General features: G+C 35.5%; 2 protein-coding genes across 4 annotated transcripts; both read left to right on the plus strand.

The window, feature by feature from the left end:
• Nucleotides 1–48: 48 nt before the first annotated feature.
• TIC21 (translocon at inner membrane of chloroplasts 21) lies at nucleotides 49–3872 on the plus strand. Its single transcript, XM_022293158.2, has 4 exons — nucleotides 49–492; nucleotides 1675–1932; nucleotides 2686–2889; nucleotides 3442–3872. Exons 1-4 carry the CDS (start codon nucleotides 157–159, stop codon nucleotides 3553–3555), a joined length of 912 nt encoding a protein of 303 aa, XP_022148850.1. The 5' UTR covers nucleotides 49–156; the 3' UTR covers nucleotides 3556–3872.
• A 971-nt stretch (nucleotides 3873–4843) lies between these two features.
• Nucleotides 4844–11438, plus strand: LOC111017322 (UNC-50 family protein). Of its 3 annotated transcripts, none has more exons than XR_015790245.1 (11): nucleotides 4844–5175; nucleotides 5860–5927; nucleotides 6055–6080; nucleotides 7860–7950; nucleotides 8346–8441; nucleotides 9184–9252; nucleotides 9502–9560; nucleotides 9640–9762; nucleotides 10594–10665; nucleotides 10749–11035; nucleotides 11189–11438. XR_015790245.1 is itself a non-coding variant. In XM_022293039.2 (10 exons), the coding sequence occupies exons 1-10, from the start codon at nucleotides 5086–5088 to the stop codon at nucleotides 10811–10813; spliced, it is 759 nt and encodes a 252-aa protein (XP_022148731.1). In that variant the 5' UTR covers nucleotides 4844–5085; the 3' UTR covers nucleotides 10814–11171. The 3 variants fall into 3 exon arrangements, 1 of the variants encoding a protein (XP_022148731.1); XR_015790246.1 differs by having other exon boundaries at nucleotides 11209–11438; XM_022293039.2 differs by lacking the exon at nucleotides 11189–11438 and having other exon boundaries at nucleotides 10749–11171.
• The last annotated feature ends 2376 nt before the right edge of the window (nucleotides 11439–13814 follow it).

Consider the following 13814-nt stretch of genomic DNA (forward strand, 5'->3'; position numbering starts at 1 on the left):
ACATAAATAAAGCACTTTATCAATTAAATATTTATTTACGAAGTTTAGAACCCAGGCAGACCCAAAACCCCAGCAAAACGCTAACTACTGTGGTATCCACTGTGGGCTCTCTGCCTGCAGCACCGCTATCAAAATTCTGGAATTTGATCGTCAAACATGCAGTCCCTACTCTCGCCGGTAGCTCCCGCCGGTCCCTACTCCGCCGCCGCAGTTTACTCATCGGATTTACACCTCAGCCGCTTCCACCGCCTGCCCCTCTCCCTACGCCACGCGTCCAATCTCAATTCTCCCCCCAATTCCATCCCTTCGGTTAATGCCATTCGATCTTCCTATTCTTCTTCTTCTTCTTCTTCCTCGTTGCTGATTTTAAAGGCTTTTGGTACTCTTGGGAATCGAAGAGGACTGTTTTGTTCGGAAACACGCGCTTCTTCTTCTCCCATTTCGCCAACGGCTCCCCCTAATGATGAGGCTGAAAAGGCAAAGCTGGCTCAGGTTCTCTTTCTTCCAATTGCTTCGGTTGTTCTTTTTAGACTAAACCTTTTGGTATGATGCTGAATTTAATTGATGAGAAAATGTAGTATTGAAAACTAGGCTTACCTTGCTTGGTAGGGATTGTTACTAGATCGTTAGACGATGATTGAATCCCTGGTGGGGGGGGGGGGGGGGGTGGGTGGAGTTGTTCACCATGCCACAAGGATTTCCCCTATCGATAGTAATGATCATGTAGTGATCTTGAAGGTACCTCCCACAAGTCTGGAAGAATGAGATTGAGGGGTGGGTGGGGGAAATGATAGCTGCTAACAAATTTGAGTCGAACTGCGGTCCCTATTCAAACCCTCTCTTTTTGGTAAAGAAATGGTAGTTGAGTTGTATTAAACCATGAGGTTGTCCCTAATGAAGTCCCAGTATTGTTGATTGATGAATTACTAAATGAAATTTATAGTGACAGTAGTCAATAAGTTGGACCATAAGTCTTTGTATTACCAAATTCATCAGGCTGAGGAACTCAGGCCACCACTCCTTTATGTGTTGATTGCTAGCACATCCAAGGCCCCAGAGCCTAGTTTGAACCGACTAAATTCCCAGTATTTTTGATTGATGAATTACTAAATGAACTTTATAGAGCGACAGTAGTCAATAAGTTGGACCTTAAGTCTGTGTATTACCAAATTCATCAGGTTCCTCAGGCAACCACTCCTTTATGTGTTGATTGCTAGCAGATCCAAGACCCTAGTCCCTAGTTTTGTTAGACAAGTATAGCTAGAGGATCCAAGATTGCTTTTCAAACCCATGAAGACTACTTGGAAGTCTTGATAATACCGTTTGGGCTCACAAATGCAACTTCCTGAACATTCTGGTGAAACTATCTGACAAAGTCTCATCTAGGCTATATTGTATTTCGCATGTTGTTTAGTTGGTTACCTTGCTTCTGACAGTTACCTTGCTGTTTTTATCAGTTGCTTGTTTAGTGGCTTAGTTAGTTTGTGGTTTGTTAAGTAGTTTACTGTGTTATTGTTGGTTAATTGGCAGCATATAGTTAAGTGCTATGCCTTTGTAGTCACTACTTTTGAATTGAATAATGATGTCTTGTGACTGTTCTTGTAGAGGTTCCTAGACTGCATTACTATCATTATTGCTAACCATATAATGAAGTAAGTTGCTTTGATGGTATAGGTGGCAAAGAGATTAGAGAAGACATCGAGGTATTTCAAGAGGTTGGGTAATCTCGGATTTTGGGGACAGTTGGTGTGCACTATTGTCTCTGCCGTTATTCTTTCATTCTCTGTTGTCATCACCGGGAAAATTACATCACCTGCCACTTTTTATGCCACCGCTGGCAGTATTGTAGCAGCTTTCATTTCTGTATTTTGGTCCTTTGGTTACATTCGGCTTTCTGATAAACTTCTACGGACTGCAAATCAACCCTCCAAGGTACATTATAACTACACATGGTCTCGGTCTTTTCTGATTGCTCAAGATTACCGTTAAGCTTTAGTGTGCAAGAAAGTGAGAAACTATTTATTTGTTCCCTCAGGCCTTCTAAACCAAAATCCTTTTCATTCATCCACTTTTATCTGGTATAAACTGGATAGTGGATTTCTTTGCTAGTAAACATAGATCTTATTATCTGTTATGACATTTATCAACTTGGTTCTATTAGAAAAACGTTCAAGAATTTGGTGAGTGGAAGCTCTAAAATGAGAAGGATGATGACCTGTATTACCACTTGGCTTATTTCTTATTTAGTAAAGATTTTAAAAGGCTTAATCATCTTTCTTTTTATTTTTCTATCCAAATATAAACCTTGTGGACTTCAGGCTCTGGCATTAAAATTGTTGCCTTGTTGAGAGATGGGACATGGTAAATGCACGAACACTTCTAACTTTTGTGGATTTCTACTTTCTACCTTTATTAATTTTTTTACTTAAAGAAGTTATTTATCAAAAAATGTAGTTCTTAGAATGCAACTTGGCCATATATCCAGCTTTCGGTATGCTTCCTTTACTTTGTTCCTCAATCATTTATTTCTGCAACCTCCCACCAATATACTTAGTTCGATCATTGTGTAACTGAATGAGTAGCCTTTTTGAAAATTTTAACTGCTAAACATGACCATGTATGAAATAAAGTAGAACATTGACAAAACTCACGTTTCTGCATTTTATTTGTTGATCCCGATTTCAGGCTCCTCCCCGAGCCGATGTTGTGAATAGCCTAAGAAATGGAATAGTAGTGAACCTTCTGGGGATGGGTGCTGCCATTCTGGGGATGCAAGCAACGGTGGGATTGTTAGTTGCTAAGGCTCTTACTTCGTCAGCAATTCCGTATTATCAGGGAGCCTCTCCTGGGAATAGCCCTGTTCTTGCTTTGGACGTATTCTTAGTCCAGGTACGTTTTTTCACAATGGTTATTTTGTTGAAGAACATAAAAGATATTTAGATTTTGGACTCAAAGAAATGCTGCATATGTACGTGCCATAAAAATTAAGGTGAAAAATTGATTGGACTGGTATGCTAATCTGGATTGGCAATTCCATCGACCTTGAGTCTATAGAATATGGTTATGTAGGCTATATGTTTCAGAATGGTTTTAGTTGGTGAAATATGGTTACTTAGTTTATGTTTCCAAGTGTTTTTAATGAATGACAAAAGTGAGTATTGGATAAATTATAGCGGCTATTGCTTGCAAGAGCATATCATTATGATGTACATAAAGGCATATATGTTCTTTTAGAAAGAACAAAAAGAGGAGGAACTAGAATAGGTGAGGAATGCAGCAGACACAAAACAGGAAAGCTCACTCGAGCATACCGTGAGTGTGAACTGAACGAACTTGCTAAAGGCTTATCAGAATGTACATTGATCCTTAAAGAGATGATGCCAATTTACTTAATTTAAGGGCCTTGTTCCATTTAATCACTTTTATCTTTCCTTTTTGCAGGCTTCTGCGAACACTATCCTCTCTCATTTCCTGGGGCTAGTTTTCTCATTGGAGCTGCTACGCTCAGTGACTTTACCTGCCGCTGAGAGCATCCCCATTCCCCGAATAGCTTAGCCACCGCCCTCGGCCCTCCGACCTTCTAGGTGATTAATGCAGCAATGCATTTGACGTTGGAGGCGACACGGTACGAACGGATCATGAGTTTTATGTCCATTCTGAAGCCTAATCGAAGTCATTTGTATTTTTTTGTTGTGCTTGTTCCTGCTGGGGGTGGAAACCAAAAGGATCTGTTGGTAGGCCTTAATAGTTAGTTGCTGCGGGTGAATATGGAAGTTGTTTGTACCGTAATCATAAAGATTGGGAAAGTCATGTCAAAGTTTCAAAATTCAAACTTCCTCTATTAAGGTTCAGATTCAAATGTGGTTGTCTAAGAGTTTTTTTTTTTTTTTTTAATCTGCTCTCCATTTTAATATGTACATTTTTTTAATTCATATCTTGTTTATAGATGGAGATTCGAATCTCCACCTTATAATTTTAACGTTGTATTCTAAAAAAAATGTGGTCATTATTGTAAAGTTTATGTTTCTGTTTTTTTTTTCCATAGAAGTGTGATTTTTAAATCAATGCAAATTCAATGTAATAATACTATAAAATATTTTTAATGTTATCATATTAGACATATCATCATCTTTGCCAAATAAAATTAAAATTAAAAGATAATTTGTCCACCAGCTTTGTTGATTTTTTTTTTCTCATTATTTGTTCAGTTGGCTGTTTGATTTTGTTATTTGTTTTCACGTTGGACCAAATTAATTATGTAAACATTTAAATGGTAAGTAATAATGTTATCATTAGAATCTTATTATGGTTTTAAAAAAAGAAAAAGAAAAAAAATCTTATTATAATTAAAATTAGAATTCAATGGCATAATTGAAGGTTTTGATCGCAACACAAAAATGCCCTAAAAAAAGAAAAGCAATGCTTAAAAAAATAGTCAAATCTTCAGTAATGTTTTTGTATTGATCATGGGTCAACATCTGTCCATTTTTATTATATGGTAAAAAAAATTAACAAATATAAAAACTAACAACAAAATGAGCATAATATTAATACCAGTAATTTTTAACTTATTTAAAAATAATAAATACTTATATTTTAATTTAAAATTTTGCTAAAATATCTATAAACATCAAAAATTTATACATATCTCCACTTAGACCTTAACATGTATACCGACGTTCCAACGAAAGATAATCAAAAATATTTTAAATTAAATCTTTTTTTAATACAATATATGGTAGTCGAAATTCGAAAACTTTCTTGTCAGATCGGTGACTTAACACAGTGCCGATCTATTTTAAAATATATATATAGATAAGCAGATGATATATATATATATTGGCAGTGTTTAATTAATTAGGCAAAGAAATGCGTAATCGCGTGTAAGCTTTGGCTATCATCATTTTATCGAACATTTCAAGAGAGAGAAGAGAGAGGGATCATTTGTTCATCGCCCGTTTTCTGAAACACGTCGACGGAGAAGGGGCAGCCTGTTCGGAAAATTCGCAGATCTCAGAGCAAAGAATTGAGTTGAATTCAAGTGTCAGAGGAGGAAGAAGGAGACACGATTAGAAGGAAACAGATATGTTGCCCACTGCTTCCAGAGGGCGCTCCTCGTCCTCTTCATCTCGAGCTAATCCCATGTATTTACAGTACCTTCGCCGAATTGTCAAGGTTCTTTCACTCCCTCAGATTATCTTTATTTTTCCGTCTCTACCAGATCCGTTCCATCTACCAATCAAACTCCTACTTTTCCCATCCAATTTGTAAACGATTCATCTTCAATTCGACAGTATATGATCATCTTATTTAGTTTTATCCTTCTTTTAGGATTTTGTATCTCTTTATCTTTGTTCTTAGTGTAAACATTGGAAGAGTGTGGTTGTAGTTCGTTCTTAAATGCTTATGCTAGTTTTGTATTTTAGCCGCGATTCTTCCTACCTGCTTCAATTCGACAGATCATTTGTTGTTCTATTATTCATAATTTACTGTACGCTGTTCAACTACTGTTTCATCCTTGATGTGGATCTTGTGAATCCAAGCAGTTCAGAGCTCTGTCATGTTCGACGAGAATAAGTTGAAGTTACAGTTGTTCTGTATTTGTTATCTAATTTCTTGCTCCCCGAGCAGGCTTTGGCTAGTTATATTCTTTTTGCCATTCCTTAAATTTTGAAATATTTTTTATTATGAATTTTCTTAGTGTTTGATAGAGTAGAAATGTTTTCTTGTGGAAATTAAAAATTGTCAGGAATTGACCCCAAAATGTGACTAATTTTCTTTCGATTTGCCTTCTTATGTGGTGTTTCTTGTTTGATACCGTTAATCTCATCAGTCGTCACTTTATCTGGTTAATTGCAGTGGCAACAAATGGACATCGAATATACATTCTGGCAAATGCTTCATCTATGCACTTCACCAAAAGTTGTGTACGTATTGGTTCTTATTGCTTATCGTCACTCTCTAAAACCTGTTGCAATCTTTGTTTCAATTTTATTTTAGCCCTTCCTAATCATTTCTATTTGTATTTTCTGTGGAATTTTGCTATGGACGCAGTTATCAGCATACCAAGTATCACAAGCGTAAGTCCATCTCCCATCAAAGAGTTTTGTTTTGTTTTGCTTTTTGTACTGATTGTAATGATGTCAACGAATCTATTACCATACTCATATGTGATTTATGGATATGTGTAATTCAGTTTTTAAGTTCAGTTCTACTCTAATGTGCACTTTGCCCTTTAACTCTGTGTTGAGTTCCTCTAATAGTTAACTTACTACCAACATACGATGCCAATAGGTGGAGTAATTGAATTTGTAGTTAAATTCAAAATGAATTCATTTACTAAAAGAAGGCAGGGGTTTATACTCAGGTCGATACTTAGAGGTGTTGGATTTGCATGCATATTGCTTAGGGAAATCTTATTGCTACATTTAACTTTTTACTCAAATATTGGTGAAATAGGTGATGGAAGTGGACCAGTTTCGTAGACCGATTCTTAGGTCTCCGACTCTTGCTTGTTTGTGTGCTTCTTCTTTTGTTGTTCAGGTCTCCTTCTCAGTCGTGTTGGGATGCTTCTCACAATAACTTTTAGTTAATGTCAAAAGTATAAGATATAGGATGGAGAAATCATCGTCAACCTAAAATAATAAGAGATTGAAGAGAAAAGTGATGGAGACGGACCTTTTATGTAAAGGACCTGATTCCTAGTTTTGTTTGTATGCTTCCTTTTTGTGTGTGTGTGTTGGGTGTTTTTCACATCCTCTTTCTCTTTGGTTAGGATTTGTGATTTTGTTAAATTTTCTCTTATCCATTAAAAATATTAGGTGGAGTGACCCAACGGCCAACCCAAAACAAATTCATTTTTTAATTGATTTGACATTCAATCTTTAACATGTTCGTTGCGTACTAGTTAGCTGTGATTGATGAGTAGACGCCCGTCGGGCGTTGGGTGATTTGACACAGATGTGGGTTCTCTAGTTGAAATAAAGTCAAAGAACTTTCCAGCATTTTTATGATATTAACAAACTCGACCATAGAGGCTCTTACATGGGATCATTACGAGTGTGGGTTTTAAACCCAAGATCAATATCTAATCTCCCTTTTTTTTTTCTTTTTCTTCTTTTGTTTTTTTTTTCTGGTTGAGTGTAGTGGAGAATCGAACCATTGACCTTTGAGATGGCAATAGGTTTCTTACCATTAAGCTATTTTCAGACTAAACTTTTATATTTAATATGTGATTTTATCATTTTTTTTTATATGCATAAAAATTTATGGTATGTCTCCTTTCATCTGAAAATTACAAAAAAAAGTTGGTTAGCAGTATTCTTTTACTGGTTCTACCAAGTTTAATTGCAGATATGATACCTTCAGTGAGCTTCTTTGTTTAGAAAAAAATTTCAAAACCAAACTAAAAAGTAAATTTGCAGATAAGAACTGGTTTGCAATTTTTCTTAATCAAATCATTACAAATTTGTCTTGAATCTTAACAATAGATGTAATAATAGGATCTTTGGAACAAGGGAACAATAGAACCTTTGGTGGGAAGGAGAGAAACCACAATTATATTTATGATCTCATTTTGTATACAGCAGCCACTTGGTGCAAGCTAGATAGTTTTTCCTTTTTCTTTTTTTTTTTTTTAAATTATTTGCTTAGTGATATTTATGCTAATTGGAGGGGTTTTTTTAACCCTCATTAGCCTTGGAGGTCTTCTTCTCTTTTATATATTTAATTGCATGAACGAAATCCCTTTTTTTTTTTAAAAAAAAACAACTTAACAATGGATGTATTATGTCTAGTATAAAGGTTTTCCACTTATATAGAATTCAAATGAAAAGTTGTTTGCTTCTTTCTTGTGTCAGAAACTAAGAATCAATGGGCACGTGATGATCCTGCTTTTGTTGTGATCTGCAGTCTTCTTTTGACAGTTGCAACTTTGGCTTACTGTGCTGCGTAAGTGTAACCAATGCTTCTGCGTAGTATCTCTTTGTTGGTCTATTTTATAATGAAGCATGCGTCCATAAGGTTGTTCCTTTCCAAAATGTTTTTTTGTGCATGTGTTTGTGTGAGAGAGAGCGAGAGTCTTGACAAGAAGGTGTATCAGCCTCCACCTCTCTCTCACACATAACACAGACATGCACCTGCACAAACACCCAAAAAAAAAAAAAATTTGAAATAAACATGTACACTTATACGCTTCATGTGATAATTGATTTCTTTTCTTTTGATTGGTTGTGGTTGAACTTTCTTTCATATATACACTTCTTTGTATGAAGTCGTCTATTAAGAAATCCAGCTAGTTTACGCCTTAGTTGTGTTTTCTGATTGCATTTTGTTAAAAATTTCAGATATGATCATAGTGCAGCACATGCCACTTTTGTAGTTATTTCAGTACTGCTCTTCCATTTGCTAATAACTGGGGCGATTTTGGCTACTTGTTGTTGGTAAGCTATTTCCCTGTTGTGAGTGCATGTTACTATATGATTTTACCAGCAAATTATTTCTCTATCCACACAAGAAATATTCGTCATTTGCTATAATCTTGAATGGATCTTACGTACTGGATATTGACTAATTATTTGTTCTCTTGGCGATCCTTATTTGCATTTAGGACTTGAATCGTCCCAATTAGATGTGCCTTGTCTAATGCTTCCTGACTTTAATTTCAGATATTTGTTTCTGCACTGAGTGAAATAGGCACATGGACAATGTGAATGAAAGTTAGATTAAGGGTGATCAGCTAGTTTGACCACATGACTAAAACATTCTCAGAAGAGTTCATCTCTTTACATATATTTTGGTGGATCCTATCTTCTAGCTAACGGTTGACATCGACACCAAAGATATGAGCCACCCTAATTTGATGTAGTATGGTAAATGTATAACTTCCCTGTTACTCATGTTGAGTAAGAGTTTGTACAACAGTGCGTTTAAGGAACCATAAGGGTTATCGGCTAAAGAGATGATGTGGCTTAAAACAAATAATAGGCAATCTAGCCTTTTTTCCATTTCCTTCTTGTTGAGGTCCTCTGTATTATGACAGTTTCCTATATTGAAATTAAATTATGTCGAAGTTGCATTTGTATGAAGTTCACACATTGCCTCAATCTTTATTGTTCAAAATATTTTTTTAGTCTACTGATATAATTTATAGTGCATAATTTCATTACTCAAATGTACTTTCAGGTTACTAACAAATGCTTACCTTCGGGAAGAGACACCAGGCAGTCATGTAGTTGAGCAACGGGTTGAATGGCAAGATCTACTACTCTCAATTTTTGCTTTATTCAGGATTGTTTATAACTTCATTTCAACTACACTTCTGTTAAATATCGGTTTTTTGGACCAAATATTTTTAAACCGTTCGTTTAGTCTTGCTTTTCCAGTGGCCTTTTGAGTTTACTGTTCTATTATATTTACACAATGTCTTCCCCTTGAGTCTTATAAATCAGTGGATTGATATATGGTTTATTTATTAATTTATTTTATTTTCACTGGTTCAAGGCTCTATGCATTTGATGTGCACTGCAATTCTTTCTTCCCAATGTTTGTTTTGCTTTACGGTAAGTATGATAAGGGATTCTGTTTTTGTTTTGTTTTCCAACATCTATAATGCTATCTGAAGTCTTGGTTTCGTTGCAGTGATCCATTACTTTATATCACCGCTTCTGGTGGCTCATGGCTTCATCCCATTATTGCTATCAAATATGCTTTTCATGATTGGGGCTTCATACTACCATTACGTCAACTTTTTAGGTTATGATGGTAAGCTACATTTTCTATGATGATCCTTTCTGGTCTATATATTATTGTGTTCTTGAATAAATATTTCAAGGAATACTGAACCAGAGAGGACAAAGCCTTTTTCTCTTCATGTCTAGAACTTTTTGGTTTTTTTAGAAATTATAGGCAGGTGCCATTTAGAAAATCGTGCTTTGGATTTTAACCTAAAGGTTATTATATCTATGAGATTGAGAGTACGTTTGGGATGACATTTTTAGTACTTTGATTTAATTTATAAATATATATGTTAGTACTTTTAGGAAATGTTCTAATTAAATACTTCTGAAAAAGTGCTTTTAATTTGTTAAAAATACCAAGACAACTCATGTCAAACTCATCCAGTATTCTAATCAATCGAGGGCATGATTGAAAGGTGGGATGGGGGTGGAGTTAGTGAAATTAAGAATGATTTTAACTCGATGGATGGCCAGTGAATGAGATAAAAATGTGTTGGTTAAAACTTTTTGAGTTTACAGTTGGTTGAGGTGAGAGGAAGTGCATGTTCCCTAACTTCTAGCTCGTCTCAGTCTATACCGGACTGTAGTTGAAAGTCTTGTTCAAATTAATTGAAGTATTGGTAGGGAGAACCTGATGATAGTAACTATTACTGGAGGAAAAATTAACCCCTGACACATTAGCGAAGGAAATGAATAATTAAGTTCCTGTGTTCTAATAAAATAATCCTTAACATCTTATCCAAAATAATAATCCTTAACAGAAACCATTGCTATATTTGAGTTTCTTTCAGTTAGTAGTTTCTGATTAGCCGCAAGATTGGTTCCATGAAACTATTGACCGTGTACCCAAATGCAGTACTGCCATTTTTGGAGAAAACTACTTTCTTCCTCTATCCAATTGGTGTGGTCTTTGTCCTCACTCCAATCTGTAAGTCATAATGAAACCCTGAACTCCATTTTTCCGGAGCTCTTGTGCTGAAAGTAAATCTCATTTTCTTTTTTTGGCTGCAGTTATCTTGATTGGCTTCAACCCTTCAAGATACTTCATGAACATGTACTTTAGTCAGAACTTATAATCTCAGGTTATGGCTTCGGCTACAGCTTACCTTGAGGCAGGATTGATAGATCAAAGATTTCATCGACAGAAACTGATGACTGCATTTATTTTTCACTTGCATCTTGAAAGAAATGAGGAAGTTCTCGTTACAGCCTCGGTTGCTGAATTTTTCAGGCCTTTTGACGAGCGATATCAGGAATTTTAGGGTAGGATCTTGGCATCTTGTGCATCACGGCTGCAAGTGAGTTAACGCGGCTGAATTTTTGATGAAATAGATCTGTTGAATGTAATGATTTTACCTGATACATTTTGTTTGCAATTTACACAAAAACACTTGAATTTTTTTTTCTTCTTCCAATTCCATCAGGCTTCCTGAACATGTATGTATCTGCAGATGTGTTTGTTAATGTGCAGAGACCATTTATTTAGATCTTGGCAAAGGTCTCTAAACTGCTGTATTCCCTTCGCCATCTTTGGTCAGTGCTGAAAAAGGATGTCTTATGCAGTGCAAATGAAAAACAGGTAAATTAATAACAAACAGAGCCCCACCCAACTTTTCAATGGAATATGACATTGTCTCAGAATTGTGCTCACCTTTAAATTACCAAGGCAGGGAATAATATTAAAACAATAGTTGGTCATTTTGTTGGATTTGGTTCGACTTTATTTGATTCTGATTAGGTATGGCAATTGAGATAGGGAATATCTCAATTATTATTACTATTAATTTGTATTAAATGATTTTACGAGTAAAAAAATATAGTATTTGAGAAATGAGTTCTTGTTGGTTTTTTCTTTTGCAAAACCAACTAGTTAGCTCATCGGCTTGTTAATATTTAAAATCTTGCATATATCTCTATTATTTTATTCACAAATGTGTAATAGTTGTCAACAAGTATAGTTTTTATTACCTTACTAGTAGCATCCTTACTTCAACATAAATTTGGTATAAATAACAGCCAAATCTCAGCAATTATGGAGGGAAGCAAAATTATCTGAGTCGACATACATTGCTATTACAGTTTACTGTAGCATAATGTTTGACCTTTCAAATGCTTGAGGTTAATACAATAATAACAAAAGTAAGTATATATATATTTTTTTATAAGAGAATAACAAAAGGTTCTCAGGTGCGGCTAGAGACAAAAATGAAAACTATGATGAACACGATCAAAATCATACTTTTGGATGTTAAATGTCAAAGAAATGTTCAAAGGGATCCATCATTAAAGAAATTGCATTATGAAAATTTACAACATAAGTATAAATACTTTGCGCTACGAGGAAATGGATCAAAACGTGTCAAGGGGTGAATAGTGTTGATGATCAATTTTCTAAACCTTTTCAATTTGAAGCACAAATCAAATAATGAAGTACACTTTTAAATAAAAACAATTTATGCATAATTTATAGCAATCCAAAATGTCATAAAACAAATATTCAAGATGAGCACAATATATATTTGCAATAAAAAAAGTTTGAAAAATAAATTGTTATAAATAAAAAGTATAGGGATAGAGAAGACGTTACGCAAATGATTTATTATAGTGGTTTAGCTAACTCCTGCCTACTCCACTCCTCGAGCATCTCTTGAGATTTTTTCACTAAATACGATCTTTTTACGGGTTCAAGATCGTAAACTCGGTCCTTTTATGGGATCAGTAGAACTAAACTCAAAATTTTTCTTAGGGCAAAGATCGAAACCCACATTCCGTTCTTTTTACCGAGCTCAAGAACTAAACCCAATATAAGTGTGAGAATTAAGATTTTTCACGCACTAAAACTCTTCCAACGATTAATAAGAAGATGAAATCTAACAACCTCTAAAGGTTCTCAAATAGCCAAATAAAAATGCTCAAAATAACCCAAAAACTTAAGAAAAATTATTCAAAAAGTCTCTAAGAGATTCAGCTCAATGGTATGATTTTTTGGAAATTTTTTCGAGCTTAGATAGAGTTAGAAACAAAAAAACTAACTGTTGGCTGCCATATGTCAGTACTTGATTAGTTGAATAATAAAATTTTTAAAAATCTGCAGGTTGACTAATATCGCGCTCTAATTCGTCTGAAGTTTGAAATATTAATATTTCCATTTAATAATAATGTGTCAAGCTTGCTTCATCCAGTAATCGTTTGCGTCACCACACACGTCATCGACCACGTCATCGGCCACATCACAGCCACGTCACTGTCGACATCACCAGCCATGTCAATGAACACATCACTGCCTAGTTAGCCTAGTACGTCATGGCCTAGTCAGCTTCCACATTAGTGTACACATCACTATTGATTCAGCCTCCACGTCACTGTCCAGTTAGCCTACACGTCAACATACATATCAATGCCCAGTCAGCCACTACGTCACCGTATAGGTCACTGCCTAGTTAGCATCCACGTCATCGAACACGTCACTGCACAGTCAGCTTCACAACACCGAACACACTACCCAGTCAGCCTACACGTCAGCTAACACATCATTGCCCATTTAGCCACCACATTACCGTATAGGTCATGTCAGCAACCACGTCACCATACACGTCAATGCCTAGTCAGCCTCCATATGCATCACCGAACACATCGCCTTACACATCACCACCCACACCATCTCCATGTCACCAACCACGTAACCACCCACGTCATTTTCACGTTAGCGGCCATGTCATCGTCCATGTCATGAAAAGGGATGGTTGAAATTCCACGTCATCCTACTACCACGTGGCGGATGCTAATTAGTCCTTCTATCTACATCATCATCTACGTGGGATTTTCTTCTCAATATTTTTTTGACCATAACTTATTCGTTTGAACTCCGATTTGAGCGATTCAAATTGCGTTGGATTTGTCTTTTCAAGCTCTACATTATGGATACTTTGAAATACTAAAATCATCAGTAAATTAAGTTTGTTATCATAAAAACTTATGGTATGATTAAAGCTTGTAAAGCTAACAAATACTGTATCTACTTGGGTACTACCGATGCGTCGTTCAAATTTCGCTTTTGCAATGCACTGTATGCATCGT

The sequence above is a fragment of the Momordica charantia genome, assembly GCF_013281855.1.
Source record: "Momordica charantia cultivar OHB3-1 chromosome 4 unlocalized genomic scaffold, Mcharantia_2.0 BLBB01000004.1, whole genome shotgun sequence".
Classification (NCBI taxonomy): domain Eukaryota; kingdom Viridiplantae; phylum Streptophyta; class Magnoliopsida; order Cucurbitales; family Cucurbitaceae; genus Momordica; species Momordica charantia.

Bases quoted from the DNA above. Each gene is read 5' to 3' on its own strand.
- LOC111017322 (XM_022293039.2), top strand. From the start codon at position 5,086: ATGTTGCCCACTGCTTCCAGAGGGCGCTCCTCGTCCTCTTCATCTCGA. The intron at 8,442-9,183 runs GTAAGCTATTTC...ATGTACTTTCAG, and splicing joins ATTTTGGCTACTTGTTGTTG to GTTACTAACAAATGCTTACC. The intron at 9,561-9,639 runs GTAAGTATGATA...GTTTCGTTGCAG, and splicing joins AATGTTTGTTTTGCTTTACG to TGATCCATTACTTTATATCA.
- TIC21 (XM_022293158.2), top strand. From the start codon at position 157: ATGCAGTCCCTACTCTCGCCGGTAGCTCCCGCCGGTCCCTACTCCGCC. The intron at 493-1,674 runs GTTCTCTTTCTT...TTGATGGTATAG, and splicing joins AAAAGGCAAAGCTGGCTCAG to GTGGCAAAGAGATTAGAGAA. The intron at 1,933-2,685 runs GTACATTATAAC...TCCCGATTTCAG, and splicing joins CTGCAAATCAACCCTCCAAG to GCTCCTCCCCGAGCCGATGT.